The 22,541-nt window shown below is 40.0% G+C and overlaps 1 protein-coding gene across 1 annotated transcript in view; it reads left to right on the forward strand.

Moving 5' to 3' along the window:
- Positions 1-333: 333 nt before the first annotated feature.
- The window catches only part of LOC311263115 (mothers against decapentaplegic homolog 3), a 39,025-nt gene continuing 16,817 nt past the window's right edge, over positions 334-22,541 (forward strand). Inside the window, exon 1 of the mRNA XM_084363012.1 lies at positions 334-793. Within this exon, the coding sequence (XP_084219138.1) occupies positions 591-793 (203 nt within the window). The 5' untranslated portion in view covers positions 334-590. The remainder of the gene's footprint in view (positions 794-22,541) is intronic.

A 22,541-nucleotide genomic window follows, 5' to 3' on the forward strand; every position in this document is an offset into this window, starting at 1 on the left:
GCCAGCTGCTCGGGCTGGCCTTTCACAGGTCTGCTGTGCAGTCTGAAGCCTGAATAGAGACTCTCAGCAGCAGCTCCTGCATTTGCATTTGATGCAGACTTCGAGCAGACTTCAGCCGGCGACCCAACACGGCGGAGGACTCTGAACTCAACAAAACTTTGCTGAACGAGGGTTAGAGCACCCGGAGGAAAACACCAGCAAAGTGGTTTCACTTCGATGTTTGGGCTTTTTTCGAGTTAAAAAAGTAGTTTGGGTGTGATTAAGGTCGGGTATATTTAAAATAGCTCCGGCTTAAAAGAAGTGCAGACGGATCTAGGTTTCTTAGCGGAGGAGCACTAAATCCACAGCGCAACAGCCTGCCGGTGCACAGTCCACCGCTGAGCCCGAGCCAGACAGACGGAGTGCGCTAAAACTGGAGGCTTTAACTCTGAGATGCATCTGTGAGGCGCTTAATAAACAACAACAACCCGTCTTCAGCTAAACAACGCGTTCTTCTCAACTATCTGGACCGTGTGAGGAGCGGCCGTCCCCGTGTTTTGTCCAGAAAGGACGCACTTCTCGACACTGGAAGGACTTAAACTGAACTCAAGATGTCAATTTTGCCTTTCACTCCCCCCATTGTCAAAAGACTTTTGGGCTGGAAGAAGGGAGAGCAGAACGGCCAGGAGGAGAAATGGTGTGAAAAGGCGGTGAAAAGTCTGGTGAAGAAGCTGAAGAAGACGGGACAGCTGGACGAACTGGAGAAAGCCATCACCACCCAGAATATCAACACGAAATGCATCACCATACCAAGGTAAGGAGAGTTTAGGCGCCGCTGTTGATGGTGACCGTGAATGCAGCATCCCGAGTTAGCTTGCTGAGGTGGACACTGTTTATTTAATTACAGCTTTGTTACACACACGTATCGTAACTGTGGCATGCTCACCGTACACATGTTTACTTGACAGAGAAGTTTCCACTTCCTGTCTCACGTCAATATTTAACTCTGCTTTCCTTTTACGTTTATGAACAGTAACACGGAGGCTGAGGTAATGCTCCACAAGCTAACACTGGTCCATAAAGAAAGCTAGCAAATCATATCTCCACTTTGTTGCCATGCCATCAAATGTACACTTTGAAACAGCTTAGCTCATCAAATTGGCTTTATACTGGCGTGATTCTGTTCACGAGGGGATATACTGTTAACGTGTGCATTGACGAGCCAGCAGCGCACATGCAAAGCAAAAGCACAAATGGAGTCCAAGTTATATAACTTGGCCTTAATCTGGGACGCTTTCTAACGCTGTGGGTTAGTGTGAGTGCGTAGGCGAGTCAGTGGAGCTGTGGCTCTCCTTTCACTGCCTCCATACAGCCTTTTGTGTAGTGTCCACACTGTATTTACACTCTGGCATGAGATATCAAACTGCTGTATTATAGTTTGAGGGATTCAGTCGTCACCTTCCTCCTCTGATGAAAGGTTGTGACAGGTAAGAGCTCAGGAGGAGCTGTTTGTAAACATAGACCACGTCCTCTAAAGGTCTCACTTTCTAAAAGTGTGTTTCATATCAGTAGAGGTAAGGTTGGGTGATATGGCCTTAATGTAATATCCTAATATTTGTTTAGGCTTTATCAGGATACATGATTTATATCTTGATATTTTAAAATCTCCTCAAAATCACTTCATTTCCACCAAATAGCCTGATAACAATATTGTGACAGTCAGGAGGACTATCGATACTAACACAATGAGATTTTTGATTAATAATCATCAGTCGTGTGGATATAATGATGTGTACAGGCATGTATAAAGTGATGTAGTTTGTAGTCCTGAAACCCGTAAATCTGTCTATCTTTCTATCTAAAGTCTATGATGTTTTTGAATTAGTTTTGGGTTAAGTGCCAGAAATAAGGTCTGTGGTTACCACAGACCAAAGATTTGTATACGTTTTGTTCTACGACATAAAATACATCATTAAAGTCCCACATATTAATTCTAAAGTGCTTACGTGTCTTAAAAACAGCAGTTGCTAACAAGTGGCTAGATGGGACTACAGATGTTGTCACAGACTTTAAATGTCATCACACCAAACATGGAGGCTCATCTTCTCAGTAGTCCGTCTTTACAGGCCGACTTCAGGTGCAAACTATTCTACTCTAATTTAACAACTTGTAGATGGATCAATTTATAGAAAACGTGAATAGTTATTGTGTAGTAAGATGTCTATTTACATTTTGAAAATCACAACATGGTGGTTCATCTGTGAAGATTATCTTGCTGAACAAAATGTGTAAATATCATAAACTTTTGTTGTTTGCTGCAGAGATTATTTTCTGCAATAATCCAAAATCCAATTCAAAAATCCCATAGGCATTTTGATTAGGGAACCAGGGCCATGTTAGCTTCCAGGTTAGCCTACAAAAATATGTCATTGCTACACCACTCTATAGGAACATGTAGAACATTGTAGTACTTTACTGTAAAGCCTTTAAAACTATGAAATAACAATATCCAAACTGTAAGACTATATATATATATATATATATATATATATATATATATATATATATATATATAGTCTCATATCACAATAATGATATAAAACTGTATATTAGAGCCTGACAGATATATCAGTGGCCGATATTGGCCTATAGGGATTGGCTCATATGTTGTCTGATATGCGCCAGTATGAAAACTTTCTATTTAGGGATTCTAATGCAGATAAAGATGCTTGGAAGACTTTAGAATTATTAAATTCCCAGTAAAGTTTACTGTTTCAGTGCAGTGGTTTTTTCTATAAGCACATCTGAGAGATCATTGCCAAATACGTGTGTGTAGTGGCCAATATATCAATAGCGACTTAGGCCCCAAAAATCGAGTATCGGTTGGGCTCCCAAAGATATTCAGTTTACTGTCATATAGAGGAGCAAAGAAACCAGAGAGAAATCATAGAATTTGGACATCATTCTTAAAAAATGACTCAAAACAATTAATCGATGACCACATTGTTGGCAATTAATCAATCAATCGACTAAAGGCTGCAGCTCCAATCTCAGTTCCTTACAGTCTGTGTATCAGAAGCCCCATTCACACTGCCGTTTGCATGCGGGGATCCTGCGCCCATTCTCAACATCCGCCTCTGTGTGAAAGTTTCAGATGGGGCGAGGGGTGAAATTTCCCTCCACCTCTGATACGCCTTCGGAGGTAGTATCAGAGGCGCATTATTGGCGAACCGAACCAGTGTGAACGGATAAGTCGGCAGTGTGGAGCGAGGGCGTGTCGATCTGATGGTGTTCACTGTCTGATAACTAAACAGGTCCAACACTCAACAAAATATAGAGAAATGTCCCACAAAGCAACGTTACAGGACCAAACAACAGTAATGTAGTAACTGGTCGTGTCTTTGGCAACTTACAGGTATATGAGGAAAAAAAATACCGCAGTTATACGTGGAGAAGTGTCTGTCAGCCTGTCGGTCCTACCGACTCTTAGTCACATTTCTGCCTGAAAAAGGTTGTTTGGTGGGTCAGGATCCCAATCACAACACATAATAACTGCATCCATATGATTATAAACATTCAGTGTGTACATGTTTAGATTAACAGGAGGACACCGGGGGAAACACCTTGAAAAAAACACATACGTCATCACCATGACGTGTATCGTCACGCCTCTTTTGGAGCCGCGGCGCCGCCTTGCTGTGTGAATTACATTCTGGTTCGTCTTTTACGCCGGAGCTGCTTGGCTCTTTGTGAACAGAATTGGCGAACCGCCGCTGCGGCGATAATGCGGCGTCTCTGTGTGAAAAGGGCTAGACTAGCAGGAGTAATGTTGAATTTAAGTCTTTGTCTATCTTAACATTCTCCAATATGTGAATTGCATTCCTGCATACAGTATAATGGACCATCATCTATTACACTCAGTTGTCAGTTTTTTCTTGTATACCTACAGTAGTAAAACTTGATTCACTACCGAGCACTCACCAGTTTCAACTTTTCAAATTTGAGCTTTTAATGCTTTTGTTTTGTCACGTAAACTAAACATAATTCGGTTTTGGACAGTTAGTCAAATTAGTTAAGACATTTGAATAAATCATCTTGGGCTTTTTACAATTTTCTGACAAAAGAAAAAAACCTCATTCTTATTATTTGATTTATCTGGAAAATAAGTGGCACTTTAATCATTAATGAAAACGTTCATTAGTTGCAGCCATAAATGAGAGTAGTCTAAATAACCGAAAGACCTCTCGCTATAGTGCCAAATAATTCAAAAGCCACACAATCTACAGCGTAGGATTTATTGCTGGTTTGTCATATTAGACCGCATGAGTCTCAGGCAGGTGTAACTCAAACTGGCAACAAAGTGTGTGTTCACAGCTCTTTAATTTTCCACTACTTTTGCAAGTTGTAAGTGACAAATAAAGGCCTCAAACTTCTGCTTGTGTACACAAAATCCCAGTTGCATGTGAGGGAAGTCAAGATTTAACAGCACGCAGGGCACTCCCACATTCTTGATTGCCACAAGTGTGCATATCACAGCTTGCACAGGCCTGGACCAGCGTTCAGACTTAAGCCTCCCCGGAAAGTTGAATAACATTTGCCATGATCCAGGTTTCATCTTTCCCACCAATAATGCGGAGGGGAAGAGGCAGAGTGCATTAAGATGACCCCAGATCAGAACTGGCTGTCAGTGTGGCCTAACAGTGTCCCTGGAGAGCTGCTGTTTCTATTAATTCCCTGTACGTTCTGGCTCACTGCCAGCAGCTGCCTGCGTGTTCGGGCCTGTCCACAGGGAGGTCAGCTCCTATCTCTTGCTGATACATGAACTCCCTGATGAGGCTCATCGCTACACCTCTTGATGACGGTTGGCCGTGATGCTGAGTGCTGAAGGAAGCAGGCACTGTGTATTGATTGAGTCTATAGATGTATCCGGTGGTGGAAGAGCAGATCAGGTTTCTGCTGTGGTAATTTGAGGTAGGATTGCTGGTATTGAAATAATGGAAAACATGTTATTTACTCATCACAGCTGAATGATCAGATCTAAGAGGGCCGAATACCAGAAGCTGATTTTGAAATCTGAAAGCTGACATTTTCCAGTTGTGATTTTGGGCTGTGTAAATAAATTGATTTGATTTGATTAACAAAGTTAATTTAAGTATTTCTCGAAACTAGCTGCAACGATCAATATATTAGTTGTCGACTATTGAATTCATCAGCAGCTATTTCGGCAATGGATTTATCGGTTTGGGTAAGAAACATTTTTAATAAATTCTCTGATTCCACCTTCTTAAATGTGAATATTTCCTGGTTTCAAGCTTCTAAAATGGTAGAATTTACTGCTTTTCCATGTCTTTACTTGACAGTAAATAAAAAAAATTAAAAAAAACATTTCATATTTAAAACATTTAATGAAATCACCTTGGATACTAACACATTGTGATGGCTACTTTTAACTGTTAGTTGATGTTTTATAGGTCATACAATTATTCAATTGAGAAAATAATCAGCCAATTAAAAGTTGATGGAAATAAATGTTATCAAATTTACTGTTTCAACACCCAGATAGCAAAATTGTTGTGGCCCACATTTGGCCTACACCAGACACGTTCATCCTGCCCACACACCACATGGAATGATGGCCGTTGGGCAGTCCACTCCTGTTTGCAGGTCTGAGCCACAAGCAGGCCAGAACATAACCACATGTCAGCCAAGAACGAAAATGAATAAACCAGAACTGGCCCAAATCTGGACCACAGCCCTTCCACGCAGGCAGGATGAACATGTCTGGTACATTTTTGCTATCTCGGCAGTAGAGATGCAACAGATAATTTGTCTCAGGCTGTGAGACACTTTTCTTACTACAACTTGCATTTTGTTGTACAACCCTGTGTTATCAAAAGACGATTTAATGAACCTATGAACCTTATTTAATCATTTTGTTGTCAACTATTAGATTAATCGCCAACTATGTTGATCTTCGAATAATAGTTTTAAGTCATTTTTTAAGAAAAAAAAGTCAATGTTCCCATTCCAGTAATGTGGACATTTTCTGGTTTCTTTACGCCACTATCTTTTGATGCGGGACAAAACAAGACGTTTGAGGACGTCATCCTGGGCTTTGAGAAACACACATTCATTATTCTTTTGACATTTTCTAGACCAAACAACTAACCAATTAATCGAGAAAACAATCGCCAGACAATCTACAAAGAAAATAATTGTTAGTTGCAGCCCTATCCCAAGCTACTCCTACCTGTAAGTTTTGTCTGTTAAACCTACTGCTACTTACTAACTTTTCAGCTTGCCTGGTGATACAAATGAGATGTTTAGGAGAAAGTTAGCTGTCTTATTTTTGAAGGCTGTGACGTGCTAGATGACATATAAAATAACATGATAGTTTCTGGTTAGAAGCCACGGTATCACAACTGGGCAGGTTTGGTTGAGACAGTTATTTTTGGGGTTGGGTTGTGTGTGGGTGGTTAATGTGGGCGGTGTGTGTGTCTGTGTGTGTATGTTCCCATATGTTTACACTGGAGATAAAGACCACGTCTTATGAAAAAACGTTAGTCACAGTCTCTCAGTCTTGCATTCCCATTTAAAATTGGAAACAAAGGGCTTTCACAGTATATCAGTTTGGACCTTTCGCTACTCCCCTTTTAGGTCACTGTGGTTTTGTTTTTACTTTTTTTAGGAGCAATGAGCAAAGTGAACGCTAAGGCATCAGTCCAAGTTTAAGCTTTAGTCGCTCAACAACAAGCAATTGTGGCATTGTGGTATTGACCTCCCCTCCCCCCTCCCCCCCTTTTTTTCTCTGTTTCTCCTTTTTAAAACCCTCTTTTTCTGTGAGCTGTAAACTTAGTCACAAACATTGGTGTGTAAAGTGCGTCAAGCCATGAAAATCTACCAGTTTCCTATGGTCGAGGGGTGGATGTGAAGTGTGGTGGCCTGCTCTGCCTGAACGTGAAAAGATGACTCACAGATTACTTCTGTTTTTAAATGCACTGAGAGTCCCTTTAAACAAGAGAAGCCAAGTCTGTTTCAGTCATACCTGTAGGATGGTAAATATCTCAGGTGGTTACCTGCCCAATAACTGAATACTCTCACACTGAACTGACACTTGTCTGCCTGTAGAGCAATGTAGGAAATAGCTGCAAAGTCAGAGGTAGAGGGAGGAGGTCAAGTTAGTTTGATTTGTCAACAAAAGGCTTGACACAGGAGGCCTCTGTTCAGTTCCTGTTTCAGTCCAGTTAGTTTCTCTTTGCTATGGCCATGATTGTTCCCTAACCCTTAACCTGAAGGAAGTAGTTCTTTTAACCCAAACCACAATGTTTCCCTGACATGAACTAATGAGTTGTTTTAACCCAAACCAAGACCTTTCCCTAATTGTACCAAGTCATTTTCATACCTAGACTTGCCCAACCATTAACATAACAATGTCAGATCAGGACATGTTTACATTTTTTAATTTAGCCCGCTGCTACAATAACAAAAAGGGTTGCAACTAAAGATTATTCTCATTATAGATTAATCTGCTGATTTTTTTCACAACTAACAAATTAATTGTTTATCAAATGTCAAAAATTATGAAAACTGCTTATCACACTTTGCCAGAACTCAAATGACGCCTTCAAATGCGTTCTTTTGTCCAATCAACAGTCCAAAACCCCAAAACTCTTCATCAACTATCATAAATGGCAAAGAAACTGGAACCATCTATGTTTGACATTTTTGTTTAAAACCCGGTTGAAACCATTAATCGTTTGTCAAAATAGTTGGTAACTAATTTTCTTTTGATTGACTAATCTACTAATTAAATAATTAGTAATAATAAACTAATTAGCAGGCAGACTTGTATAAAAACCTTTTCAGTAGGGGTGTGCATCTCTCTTATATGACGATTCGAAACGTATCTATATACATGGGCTACGATATGATTCAAGGACGATTCTCTTTATTATGGAACAATTTGATATGACTTGATTCTGATTTGGTGCGATTCGTTTCGATCTGGTTTGGGTACGATACGATACAATCCGATATAATTCTTAGTTTCATGTAGACATTCATTTTCTATTATCAATTAGAATAAGCCAATTCTATAAAAGTTGCTTACCTTCAAATATTTCTACCAGCAGTCACAGAATACAGCTAATGATAGCAATACGTTCAAAAGCAGGCAGGTCGTAAGTCCTTAGCAATAAAACGGGCTAAAGATGTGATGATTACCTTAGACCTCCAAGAGTTGTGGCTAAGTTGTAGCTGGAAAAAGCGTTTAAGTGTTTAATCTCCGTGTCTTTGTCTTGTGTGTTCTTGCTAGTGCTAGCTTTACTAGCATCCTTGTCATCTGCACAGGTTTCACCATTCCAGCTCATCAGGTGAACGCTAATTTGTGGTGCTACCACTGTACTTGAGTGCTGTTCTACAGAGCTTACAAACGGCATGCTTCTTGTCCAACTTCCCATTCTTCTTATAAAATCCAAATCTCTTCCAGACTTTTGATTTTAGATTTGACGGTGCATTATAAATCTTTTCGGCTTTGTCGGACATGTTGCTTTTGTTCCCTTGGCAACGCTAAGCTAACGTTTCTGTGCTAACGATTTTGTGAGGAGGTAGCAGCATATCAGCTTCACTCAGCCGATTCATAACTTTATAATCGGGCCATCGACCAGTTGACAGTACATTTAGATCGATCCAGAGGTCTGTGTATCGTAATCGTATCTTTAACTTTAAAAATGATTTTAATACAATTTTTCACAGTCACAGAGTGATATTATTTAACTTGTATTTCAAACAGGCCTGCAACCGACAGCTATTTTCATCATTTATTAATCTGTTTGACACTTTTAAATTGTTTGTTTTTCTTCAACGAACAGTCCAAACCCAAACATTTTCAATTTATATTGATATAAAACAAATAAAAGCAGAAAATCATCACACCGGAAAAACTGGAACTCCTTTTTGCTTTAATTGATTGCAGTCAACTACGCAATAGTTTTTGTTCTTTTGTTAATGAAGCCAAACAACCCTTGACTTGACCCTTATTGAAAAATAAACCCACTTATGTTACAGGTATATATGTCTGACAGTGGCTTATGAGTTAAGAGGTTTTCATAGGAGCTTACGGAGCAGTAAAATAATCTGGGGGAACACCAGTGGTAAAATAAATTATCCAAGGTGTTTGTTGCGTGTAAGAGTGTGTTGTGTCTTTTCACAGAGCCTGGGGGAGTGGATTCCTTTCTCTTACCTACCTTAACTTTCCCTGAGATTGGGCCAGTGCAGGGGAGTGCTTTCGTCTTGTCCGCACACATCCCTCCTGGCAGCAAGACTGCAGTCTGATTCTCACAGCTGCATGTCAGGGCAGGAAGGAGGGAGTGAAGGAGTCTCAGGCACTGAAATAAAAGATGTGATAAAATGAGGATGAGGGAGATAGGAAGAAAGGGAGGAAGCAGAGCAGGAAAGAGACACCCTTTTCAAATACAAACATTGCAATTTACAGGACAAGAACACAACAGTATTTATATGTGTTGATACTTGACGGGGTTGTTGAGATTCTTGTACGATTTAGTGTTGGTTGAGAGGTTTTCTTAAATTATTTAGTCAGCTCATTGTGTGCTAAAACTGGTGCTTCATAGCCATTTCTTTGGGATCCAAACAGCACGATTTATGACTGTAAGAGTCACAACCCATAGATCAACTTAAATCTTGAGGTTATCCTCTAATTACAGAAACCTGTAGTCACTATTTCATACCAGAGCTGCGTCAGACTCAGAGTAAAACGTGGTTGGGATTAGACCAAAAGAAGAAAACTTGGATACATAGATTTACATATAAATATGGATTTTTTTCAGCGGATACCGATAAGATAATGGTAAATTTCATAATTTTGTATTTTATAAAAAAGTTTGTAGTTTATTCATGAATGAGGATAAGAAAGGCTAAGATGTAATGAGTAAAGATGGATGATTTAATATTCCACAGCACTAAAAAGATCTGTTGTGTTCGGCTATCAGCCAGTGTGTGGCCTGCCGCTCAGCGTTTGTGGCCCTAGTTGCTGTCGTGTGTCCTGCACCGTTGGCACTAGTTAGACATAGTTAGCGGCTTTTTGGCCGATTGAGCACGTAGAATCACTGGTAGAGCCTGTTGGTGAGAGAAATCACTCTGATTGGCTGTTCATCTAAGCGAATCAATGCACAAGAAATGAAATGGGAGAAGAGAGGGATAACCCCTTAAGCCTGTGATTTCACCCGTGTAGCGTGATTTCCCCTTATTTTTCACCTCCACATCTTCGCCAGTGCCATTTGCAGATTTTCATCAGACATATTCTTGATTAGAAGTGACTACAATAGCAAGATTCTTTATCATTACAATGGTTTAGATATCTGCAGTCACGAGTCTTCTGGTGTCCCTTTTTGAATGACTAATACAGTGTACCGCTTCCTGTTAGTATGGAGAATTATTTCCTCTAACACAGGCGCGGGACGTATGAGTTAGTTGGCCGTCAGCTGTAGTCTTTGTAGTGCGTTCAGGTGCAGCTTTTAGGTCGAGACACAGGCAATGTGAGGCGACGCAACAGTCAGCCTTTGTTGGCACTAGTTCTTTGATGTCAGGTTGATGAGAAAAAACAAGTTTTCTGCCTTTTGAACTGTAAGACCAAAATAATATGTACACCAGCAACAACATGTTCGGCTCTCTAGTCATAAATTATCAGCCCTTTATATATTGTACATCCTTACTTTTCAAATAGCTCTGATTTAAATAAAATTGTGCCAGTTTTTAGACTATTTTGAAGATCACATCAGCTCTTCTTAGCCCTACTAGGTGAATACATTAATACCAACATAAAAGGACAAGTTTTTATCTGAATGAGAGAAAGTTTGCAATAGAAAACGTGGGAGTACAAAGGGATGAAGAGGAGTTGGGGATTCCCAGTGTTGTGTCTGGTGCTGCAGGGGAGGGCTTGTTATCATAGTGGGAGAGCGTGCTTTAATAAGGGAGGAAGACACATAAATGTTAGACTGAAGAAGACAAATTAAAGAGTGAAAGCAACAGAGGTGAGAAAAGGGATTCATTTTGAGTGAAAGAGAAAGGCAAACCTGAAAGCTAGGGGTTTAGATGAAGGAAGAGAAGGAGACAGAATATTTGGCAACAGGCAGCGTGTTGGATTCTGCAGCTTATCAGACAGAGTCTGTGTTTACTGTGGTTTGCATGCTAAAAAAGAAACACGCTAATAGCTAAGATAGAACTGGTTTGTTTTCCAGCAAGACAGCAGTTCAACTTCAAAAGAAGTGTGTCTGCGTGTGTCTGGATGACAGACTGCTTTAAGGACACACACACACACACACACACACACACACACACTGCAGCTTCTGTGAGAAAGAGATACCCCTCCTGCTTGAATGCCGCACATACATACTGTACATATCGTATGCATACATCCTGTCAGTTAGCATAGTCGACCTGTAGCAGAAATGTGTGCATCCTGTCTGTATCAGTGCGTATTGTTTGTCTGAATTGTGTGTGTTGTGGATGCACTACTGATTTTTATTACGATATCGCCATTATGTCTCTTGAATCAGTAGTAGTCATCGTATTTGCTGATTTCTTACTGTGATTGTTAGAATGACGCCGCAAGTGAAATGCTGAGACACCAAATTCACTTTTCAGTTAATAAGAATGGACATGCATGGTGGAGAGCAAAGCCGAAGATGGAGGGTGATGATTATACGGCCACAGCGGTTAACTTTAAGCAACACCTGCGCAGGTTAAATCCAGGTTTAGGTGCAGTTTTGGATTGCAGTGGATTTGAAGTTGAACCAAAGATTGATATTAAAAGCTGATGATTAACACCGTCATTGCAAATCACTTGCAGAAGCATCTGTCAATACCAGTTAAACTGGATACTTTTGACTAGGGCTGCAACTAATGCCGATTATCCATTGATTATTTTCACAATTAATCAATTAGTTGTTTGGTCTGAATAAGGTTGTGTGATCTATTTGTTAGTATAGTATAGTTCTTGGGGTGCAAATTCTACAAGTATTGTTATTCAATATTACAATTGATTTCGATTTTCTAGTTTGCTTTTTGAACACCGGACCGAGGTAAAAGTCACATCATACACTTCTAGAGACTATAAATCATGAGTCATATTTCCATCTTTCTGAGGTTTACATTTCAGCAGCATCATTTCTATACTGCATACAAACGGCTCATCAAGCTAGTGCTATAAGAATAATACATTTTCAAGATGATCAAAAAGATTCTTATTAATTTTCTGTTTATAGATCAATAGATAAATGTAGCAGCTCTAGATTATGTAGCAACAGCCTGACACTGACACAGGAATAATTGATGTCCATTACCCCCCTGCAAAGTGATTGAATAATCATAAAACAATCACAATATTACAAATGAACAGTTACATGATCAGAATACTTTTCTCACCTTTATCCTAACTATTCAGTGAGGCCAAAAGTCGACCATCTCCTTTTCTACACACGCACACACTCTCACTCCCTTTAGGTAGCTTTCATGTCAAGCTTCACACCTGAGTCATCCGAGACAGCATTGTTCAACAGGGACACGGTGCAAGACAGGTCACACAAAGTTGATGTGTGTTGTCTGTCTGCGTGTGGTTTGGCTGCTCTAATGACTGTAATAAGCTGGGTTCAGGATTCCTGTCATTGTTTGATTTGTTTGATAGAAAGAGAATACAGCTGTGAGTCACGACAGATGCACACACTAAGTGAAGTGTATGTGTGTTATGGTGTTTACCTTGTTGTAACCAGAGAGTTTTGACTTAAAAGCAAACTGAATGAGTCAAAACTAAGTTGCTAAACCTGGTTGCTACTGCTTGATAATAATGTAATGGAATTGTATACTGTGTTTAGGAGGAGTCATACAGTGATGGTATCAACATATTGTGATTTTATGATTTTATTGCTGATATTCTTGATGTGTGGATGAATGACAGCTATATTTTATTTAGAAACTAACAAAACAATGTGTGAAAGAAGTATTTGAAATGTTTTGAATGAAATCCCATAGTTTATTGTGGTTAGCTTTTGATTTAACATGTGATTTTATATTTATTATTATAAACTCACGTAAAGACATTTGACTACCTCATTCAGGCCGGTTAACCAAGGGGATTAGTGAACTAATATCAAATGGATTTTATGTCATCATACATTTCAGTGTGTGTGTGTGTTTGTGTGTGTGTGTGTGTGTGTGTGTGTGTGTGTGTTTGTGTGTGTGTGTGTGTGTGTGTGTGTGGTTAGTCAGCTCAGAGGAATGCTCTTTCTGCCTGCTGGGGCCTTGAGGGCGTGGGCTGCTGTTTGGATTACAGCTTGCAGTAGGGGTGGAGGGGGTTATGGAGACAGCTCTGCCTCAACTTGGCTCTGGCCTTCTCACTATCTGCGGGGGAGTGCACGTGCACAACGCAGAAACACACGCACGCACACACAGTCATATGCACACAGACACGTTCACCAGACAACAAGCCTGCCTTTGTGCTCCACTGGCCACTACCACCACCACCACCGCTGCTGCTACTGCTGCTGGACTACAGCTGGATATGTGTGGGAAAACAACCTGTCATGAAGGAGCAGCGGTTTAAATGGAGAAGGGGGATTACTTTGAAGCTATGAGTACAAGTGAAAGTCTTAAAATACAGATAGAGAGTGTAAGATGGCGGAGAGGATAGTGGTTCAGGACTAGATAAGAATCTTTGCGTGACACTGGTCGACTCTGTTGATCTTTTATTTTATCAGGTTGTCTGAAAAATTCATCCTTGAATCTACTCTTAAGACGAGAGCAGTGCTTGAGCCAAAGTAGAACCAGAAAGTTAAGTCTAGATAAGAGGTCCCGAGACACTGTCAGGGACACCGTATACAGTAACACAAGTGATTTTGAACTCAGCAGCCTCATCTGAGTTTGTCAAGATTTGTGTCGAATTTCACTGTTGTATCCTGGGATCAAAATATTCAACCTTATGTATTTCCCCAAGGGGCCACCTTCTAGGTTGTGTAAGTACGGGTGATATTTATTTAACTATGACTTGCTTTGCCTGGGCTGCAAGGAACCCTGGGTACTCCAGGTCTCTCCCACAGTCTGGAAACATGCAGGTCAGGTAAATTGGAGACTGTATGTTTGAATAAATGTGTTACCAACTAATTGAATCAAACTTTTGAGACTTTTGAAAATGCGAATTAGCCATCTTTCCATAGACTGGGTTGAAGCAAATAAACCAGGCTACACTAAGCAGAGTTTTATCAGAATTTGGCTGAGGCTACACTTCACATAACTGTATAAACAGAGTAAAAGAAGAGGTTGCAAGCTGGAAACAAAACTAGTTTTTTCCAATTGCTAAAAACCTCAAAGAAGAAGAAGAAACAAACCAGTCGCCATCCATGTTTGTGCATGTTATGCGAATATCTGGGAAGACGACAACAACATAAACAATTTCTTCTGTTTCTCTCGGAGTGGATGCTGTGTCAGAACGTATTCAGAAAAGGTTATTCGATCTCCATTAAGCGCATCTACTCTATTTCAAAAAAGGCAGAATGCACCTTAAACAAGCATATCAAGTTTTACATATGTCTTGTTCACATATGGTTTGATTACATCTAAATTTAAATCCAATTTTTGCCATCAAAGGCTTTGTTAGTTCATGTGTGGCTGCCAATGTTTAGACAGCGTTTAACGTTTTAGAGCTTTGGCTTAACATTTCACAAATGAAAAACAGCTTTTGTGGCCAAATTTTTTTGATATTTGTCAACTCAGTAACTCAAAAACACCAGAATTACAACTTTTCAAACAATACCTAGTCCTTGTCCTGGCTGTACCCTTCCTAACTCGAAGTGCATGATGGAATAGGCTCCTGCCCCTCAAGAATGCTGAATAGATAAGCAGTTTAGACAATGAAGGGATAGATGGATGACAAATATCGTCTCCTGTCTTGTGCTGCGATTGTAACATTTATAATTATCCTTAGAAAGTTAAGGATGGGAAAAACTGAGCCTCTATATCAAATTACTTTTTGCTGATCTGTCAACAGTAGTGTACTTTACTCTCAGTATTGTCAGTATGAGTATATTTTCATTTTTGTTTATGTTTTTTGTACATTGGGAAATAAACACACACAGTTTTTTTATTTTTTTAACTCTAGCTGCATCCGACCCATTTTGACCTTTGACTTTGACCTGACTTACTTTGGCCTATATTTCAGATCTCTGACCATCAGCTTGGAAAAATAATCAATCAACCACTGATGTCAGCTGTGCGACTGACCACAAGGTTAACATTTGTGGCCAGAGTTACAGAGAAAAAACCTCCTTAAAACTAGAATTGATTTATGAACATCCATGTAAAATAAAAAATAGGCCAAAATTTGTACATAGGTGAAATCAAAATCTTAATATAAATAAATTTAGCCACTGAGTCCCAAGAAATAGTCGTAATTTGTCATAACAAGTAAATATCAGCTATTTATCAAGCTCAAACATGCTGCAAACTTATTACTTTATAATTTGTGGGATATCAGATCCAGGTGGAGGCTGGTACGTGTCTGTCTGTTTATAAGAATGAATAAACATTAATTCACTGGACCGGTAGACCTGCCTACACTCTGTAGGAAAAATACTGTGGAGAAAAATGTATTGATGACTTGCATCTGGAATATTTTCATTCATCATTTTGATTGAGAAAGCGAGAAACCGGCTGGCCAGCTCATTGACTATCAGCAGTAAAACTAATGGATCCAAGTCCTCTGTCGTCGTCCCAGTTTTCTAAGTCCAGGCTATGTTTTTGTCGTCTAGCCCTGCCGGTCGCCTGTCTGCTGGTTTCTGATTTCACTCCTTCACTGGTCCGAGCACACTCCAGTCCTATGATATCACCTGTGGGCCACAGTCAGACTTGCTTTTCTCTCACACTCTATTCTTGGTTCTCTTCCTTCACCGCCCCCCTTCTTTTGTAAGAAAAAGAGAAGTTTGATGGCTTTTCCAGAGAGAGTGGGATGTGTGTGTGTGTGTATGTGTGTGTGTGTGTGTGTGTGTGTGTGTGTGTGTGTGTGTGTGTGTGTGTGTGGAATATGTTCCCCTGCGATAGTTGCACCACTGTTGGTTTGTACTCACGAGTCGAGTTTTGTTCTCTTTAAGCATTTTCTGTGATTATGTTGATCGCTGCTTACCCACAATGATTAAATATTTGCGTAAACCAAAATATCCAAATAAGAAAAAGGATTTGAAATCAGTTTGATTTTTGAGAAAATATCCATGTTAAAATAAAACTGACCAAGACTAAGGTTTTACCATCTGTCTCTCATTACCAAACAACAAGGACTTCTTTCTATGATTGAAAGTTTGATCGTTTTCTTATTTAGCTCTACGCCAACACTCAAAGCCAAGGGGATTTGGGTGCTGATAATCTAGAGTCCGCAGCTTATGTTGATTGTTGACTGTCTGACCTCAGCTGGACAATAGATTTACGTTGCGAAGTTGCTCCCATACTTTGAACTGTGGGCTGACATTAGGCTAACATTACTTATGAAGGAGGTGTGTCAGAGGGAGACAGAGATCATCATTCCTTAAAATGGACATCTCGGGGCACGTGTCGGATTTTATCAACTTGATGGTGAAGAAGGAACTGGACGAGACCCGGGCTGAGCTTGACTTCTGGCTCACAACAATCACGTTAGCCATTTTCACCTGAGCTAACGTCTGCAGCCATAAATAATAACTGTTACAATAAGCCCAGCTAATCAGCCAAGATCTGAGGAGGCGCTGTCAACTTTGCCTTTCAACTCTGAGAGAGGTGTGTGCAGCAGAGTCAATAAATGCCTTATCTTAAAGCTGCCATGTGAAAACAATATTATTGTATAGTACAACAAACGTGTAAGGCACAGCAGATGGATTAATGTTTTGTTTTTGTAATGTTTATGGATTGAAAAAAAGCTTTTATTTTGTAGACTGCTGTCTGATTATTGGAAGGACTTTCCAAATAAAAGGGGAATTTAAATGATGAAAGGTAGCCATGTGCAGTAATATAGATCACTGAGGACGCCATACACTGAGATGCATGGAGAATCGTTTTGTATCCGAATAGTTGAAAGCTGAATCTTAATCAAATCAAATCGTGAGGCCAGTGAAGATTCATACCTCTAATAATATCCAGTCAGCTATTTTCTTTCTCCTCCTTACCTCCTTATGAAAATTTCTGTTTTACATATCAGATTAAAATTGTTCATATATATATATATACATATATATATATATATGTATATATAGCTAGCTTACCGTCAGTTGCACCCCAAGACACTTATTCTCTGTGCACGAAGGCGATCAGTACCAGATTCAACTGAGATAGATTGGAGATGAGATCCTTTATTGATTTGTTTGAGAAGAGGATTTGAGAAACTGAACTTTTTGTCAAACCTATTAGTGTCTTTTGTTGTTTATAGTTGATCTCCCAAAGGATGGCATTTTTTGTTGAACTCAGATATCTTCTTTCTTGGTGAATCATTTTTTAACTTGCCTAACCCAAAATTGGAGAAAGACACCAGAATAATGTCAAGCTGTTGTTGTGAAACACCCCTATCCTTGAAGAATCTGTCCTCCTGACCAAAATTGAACGTAGATGCTACCCATCTTAGCTGAACAGGTATTTCTTGTACCTTTATTATTGTACTAGTTATTGGTGTTTCGATAACATTTAGCCATCTCCCTCCAACAATTATATTGGGAGAGCAAGACAAAGAGAGAGCTTATGGAGCATTTTGCTGCTAAGAGGACTATAACTGTGACTATTTTTATTTTTGTAATTATGTAATGTCAGTAATTCTGTGTAATTCTTTGGTTGCAGATTCTTTGAATGGTGGCACAACAGGGGATTAACCTGTGATCACAGTTGTGCAAGAACAAACCCAGCGTGGGTTGAAACAGCATGATGAAGGTGTCCCGTAAAAAGGGGAAAACTGCAGTAGAAGAGAAAATTATTTCACCAACAATCCATCGCAAAATAACTCCTGAAATGTGTCAGGTTTCAAAACGTCTTTGCAGCCCCTTCTCCGGAATTAGTGAATGATTTGTCTCTTCACATGTTTTTATTGGACAGCAGCAGCCTTCTGCTAAATGTCATTGGACTGCAGCCCTGTTGGTCATGGCTCGACAGACTGGCCACAGACTTTATGAAAAGCACAAAGGCCATTTCAGCCCTACACACCCCCACCACACTCCCACCCTCACACCTCACTCGCACAGTACTGGGACGGAGGCAGGGCGGTCAGGATAGTGGGACAGTGGGACAGACGGAGGAGAGGGAAGGGGGGTTTTTAGGGGCCCGGTCACAGACACTCTGAGCTGCCCTGAGCTGTCGAGACAGTCTGCCAGCCCTATTGTCCAGCAGCACCCTCCTTTCTTTATCACTTTGTCCTCCCCCCTCTGTGCTCTTATAGGACAGTTTGTGAGTGGAGGTCCTCGTGTTTACATACACTCTCAGGCACTTAAAATCATTTCTTTTCTTTCTTGAATTCAACATGAGAGTTTAGCCTCTTGAAAAAAGTTAATATATAACAATTTGATAATGAAAACTCTGAGAGACGTTCAGCTTCTCTGAGTGTTTGCTGGCTCAAACTTTCAGTTGAGTTTGAAGCTTGGCAGAGAGTTGTAAAAAGTCCATGTCAAAAGGTCTGAGCCCACAGTCAGCGAGTGTGTGTGTGTGTGTTTGTTCAGCACTGCTCGGACCATCGCCAGCCTGAACACACACACACACGCACACACAACAGTGTATAACTGTTTGTGTCTCTGAGCGTAACTGGGCATGCCTCAGAGTGTTTGTTTTGCCCCCTCCTCCTCCCTCCTCCCCAGCTCAGTGAAGCTCAATCTGCTCTGTCTGAGTCTGTTTTATGAGTCATCCAAACACACACACACACACGCACACACACACACACACACACACACACACACACACACACACACACATCTGAAATTTGTGTATCCACTCCTCTTCACAATCACTCAGCTCTTTCTTTTCCATTCAAACACTCCCTTTGCTCAGATTATAACAAAATGTGACTCCTTCAGATGTAAAGCTTTTTTATCTCCCTCTTCCTCATCCCTGTGTCTGTGTGTGTGTGTGTGTGTGTGTGTGTTTGTGTGTGTGTGTGTCCTTTGTGTGTAGGGACAGATTGCACTCCCTTCCATGCACACACAAACAGAGCAGGTTGGGCGTAAAGGTCAGGCTCAGCCGCAGCCTCAGGTCATGGAGCACTATGATGTTGACACAATTTCCCCTGTGGCAAAAAATCTATACCAATTTGTCCCTTTCACTTTTGAACATCAATTCCACTCTGAGTGTCTCTTGACAGAGAAATGTCAGCACTGTGGATCTTGTTTTCTGTCAGCAAGGGAATTAGATGGCCTAAAGTAACACTTGCATGCTTTAACTAGCCTTACATGTTGTATCCACAGATGGAAATAATAATCAATACAGGACAGAAGAGTGGAGGGAGTGTTGGATATTTCAACTCATGTTTTTATTCTTTGGGTTATCTAGTCGGTGCTTGTGCAGTTGTGCTTGCAGTGAGGCTTTCATTTATTCGCCTTGATCTTTTTCATTCCTGCAGTAAACTTTAAAATGGAAACGTCTGTTTTTATTACCTTGTGTTGAAAGGGTTAGTCTGTTAATCAGTTATTCTATTGACTGTGGAAGTTAATGGCCAGTTATTTTGATAATTAATTGATTTATCCTTCAAGCCATTTGTCTAAAAAATGCCAAATATCCCCTAGTTTTAGCCTGTCCTACAATGTAATGTTTTTACTTGTGGCATGTGACACAAAATCAAATATCTGGTGTTTCTGGAGTGTCTGATGGGGTAACTACGGGCTACAACAGAAAAATATTTTCATTTTAAATTAATCTGCTTATTATTTTCATGATTAATAGAGTAATTGTGAAAAATGCTCATCATAAAGACCCAAGTGACTTTTTTCATATTGCTTCTTTTGTCCAATCAACAGTCCAAAACACAAAGACTCTTCATTTGTTATCATAAAAAACTAAGAACGGCAAGAAATCCTCACATTTAAGAAGCTTGAACCCACAAATGTGACATTTCTGCTTGAAAAGTGACTTAAATGCTTAACCGATTTTAACTGATCTTTCTTTCGATCGACTTATCAATTAATCAACTGATCGTTCCAGCTCTACTAACAACTTCAAATAATTGTGACATATCACATTGTTCAAACCTGCAAACTGTAGTGTGAAATGTGGAGTTAAAATCACATTAAAATTCCTATTGCAGTTGTGTGAGATGCCATATGCTGAAACATCTGGATATTAATCAATTAATTGATGGACATTAAATGGAAAGTAAATGACAGTCTTGCTAAAACAACATTTAAAGACATCACATAGGACTCTGTGAAACTGCAATGAAACTATTGACAGTTTTCTGACATTTTAGAGACAAAACAATTTAATTAATCAAGAAAGAAATGGTGGATTGTGAAATAATGAAGTTGCAGCCCTTATACCACACAGTGCACCACTTGTACTCTGAACACATTTATCTAGCTGCACATGCTAAAGTCGGCCTTCTCCAGCCTAGAGTTATGCAATTTTCATGTTGAGGTTTTGAGGTACTGCCGTTTGCTTTTCTGAAAGCCAAATATGAGGCACACAACAAAAACTATTTACACAAAGTCAGGGTTGCAAAAAATGTGTCTGAAGGGGAAAAAAATAAAGCTCTTCGTCGTTTTTTTAGCGTGACTTCGTCTGTAAATAAAATCAGCCTGTGGTGATCTGTGGCGTGTTGACCACTTTCTGGTGGAGCTGAAGGTTGAAAACTGTTGGCCCAAATTCTTGGAAGCCTTCAGATCCCAGCCATGTCCTTCAAATCTTCAGTCTGGAACACACACACAAACACAGCAGGGAACTCGGGGTCATGGTTCTCCCCCCTCCTGCCTCCCTCTGCCACATAGCTGAAGACTCTGAGCTCCAAATCATTTTAAGTGTTTTGGAGGATCTGAGGTTGGCTGTTTAGACAGTGCTACTTGCTCTTCCTCAAAACAACAGGCTGGGACTTGAAGCTGGTGCAGGAGTGGTTTTACTGTCAGTGAGGTGCTCCTCATTCAATGTGCCGTCATAAATCTCAATGAAGTGAGTAATTCGGATTGATGGTGTGTGTCTGGACCTGTCCATGTGCTGGATGAGCACAATGTTTTGACTGTTGCTGTTTAGAACTAAATTAAACCAGAGTAAACAGTCATGGCCCTCACATACTGTAGACTACACCAAATAACTTAAAGGTACCCAGGAACATTTTTTACCACAAGTAGTGCTATTGAGCAATATTTTTATGAGCTGTTGCCTGTCCTGTTTGCATTTCACGTATCCACCATGCTTTTTTATGAGCTTTTTGGTGATGTGATACTCATTCCTGCTGATAATATGTTTTTTTCCCAGGAAAGCGAAGGCTTGACTAACACCTCAAGCCTTAACCTAACTAACTGAACCAATGAAGACAACAAGTATTAACTAATCAGAGGCAGATCAGGGCTGGCATGACTACAACACCCTTGGAAAATTATCTTCCTGCTGTCAGTTTTATGCTTTTCCTCTGTTCAACATTTGGAGGCAATACCATGCAAAAAACATACAAATAACAAACCAAAGCACTAAAGAAGAAGGGCCTGTGGCAGGTAAAGGTTTATTTAAACAATTCACAATAGAGCTGCAATCAAAGTCCATTAATTTATTAGGGAATCAGCACAAAATAAATGGGCTTCTATTTGATAATTCATTAATCGTTTCAGTTGTTTTTGAAGCAAAAAATGTAATGGTTCTAGGTTGCTGCCCTTTCCTCATCCTATATAATTGTAAATCTGGGGTCTTGACTCTTAGTTGGAGAAAACATACTATTACTCACCGGATGTAGACTGTGGTGATAAACCCGCCATTGGCTGACTATTTCAGCTGGCATTCTCCTCCTTTCTATCTGCATGTTAGCGTTTTAAAAATCCCCATCTCTCAGGAAACAACAAAAACAACCTCCAAGCTAGCAACCTGAAAGTGGCACCCTACTAGTGGCGGTGGTAACCCTAACCTAGTTGCTAATGGTACGATCTTAAACAAGATAGCAGTTTCACCCTTTGTTGTGGCGATATACCCATTTTAATTCCAGCGCTTGCCTCCCCACATGCAAATGACACCACCAAAACAAGTTCCCCACTGTTTTGACACGCTTTGTGGTGCCAAAAACGGTTGTGATTGGTTTAAGGAAATACAATCAAGCCAGGACATTTTTCCCCCAATAGCAGAATATAAATGGGTGCAACCTGACCTTTAATTATGTAACCACAGGCTCTCAGAAATTGTAATGGACATTTGCTAGGCTTCTTGGAGAATTTGGGCTTTGTCAACTGATCCTTTTGTGCAGTTGTAAATCCCACCAAGACCTTAAACTGGGCATGTATATAAGTGTACTTGCCTTGATTTGACTCTCCATTAACTTAAAATGAGTAATAATGGCAAATTGGTGATGTTGGTCCACTGTAACGGGTGCA

Source organism: Pagrus pagrus (assembly GCF_965226575.1).
Source record: "Pagrus pagrus genome assembly, chromosome: 1".
Lineage (NCBI taxonomy): Eukaryota > Metazoa > Chordata > Actinopteri > Spariformes > Sparidae > Pagrus > Pagrus pagrus.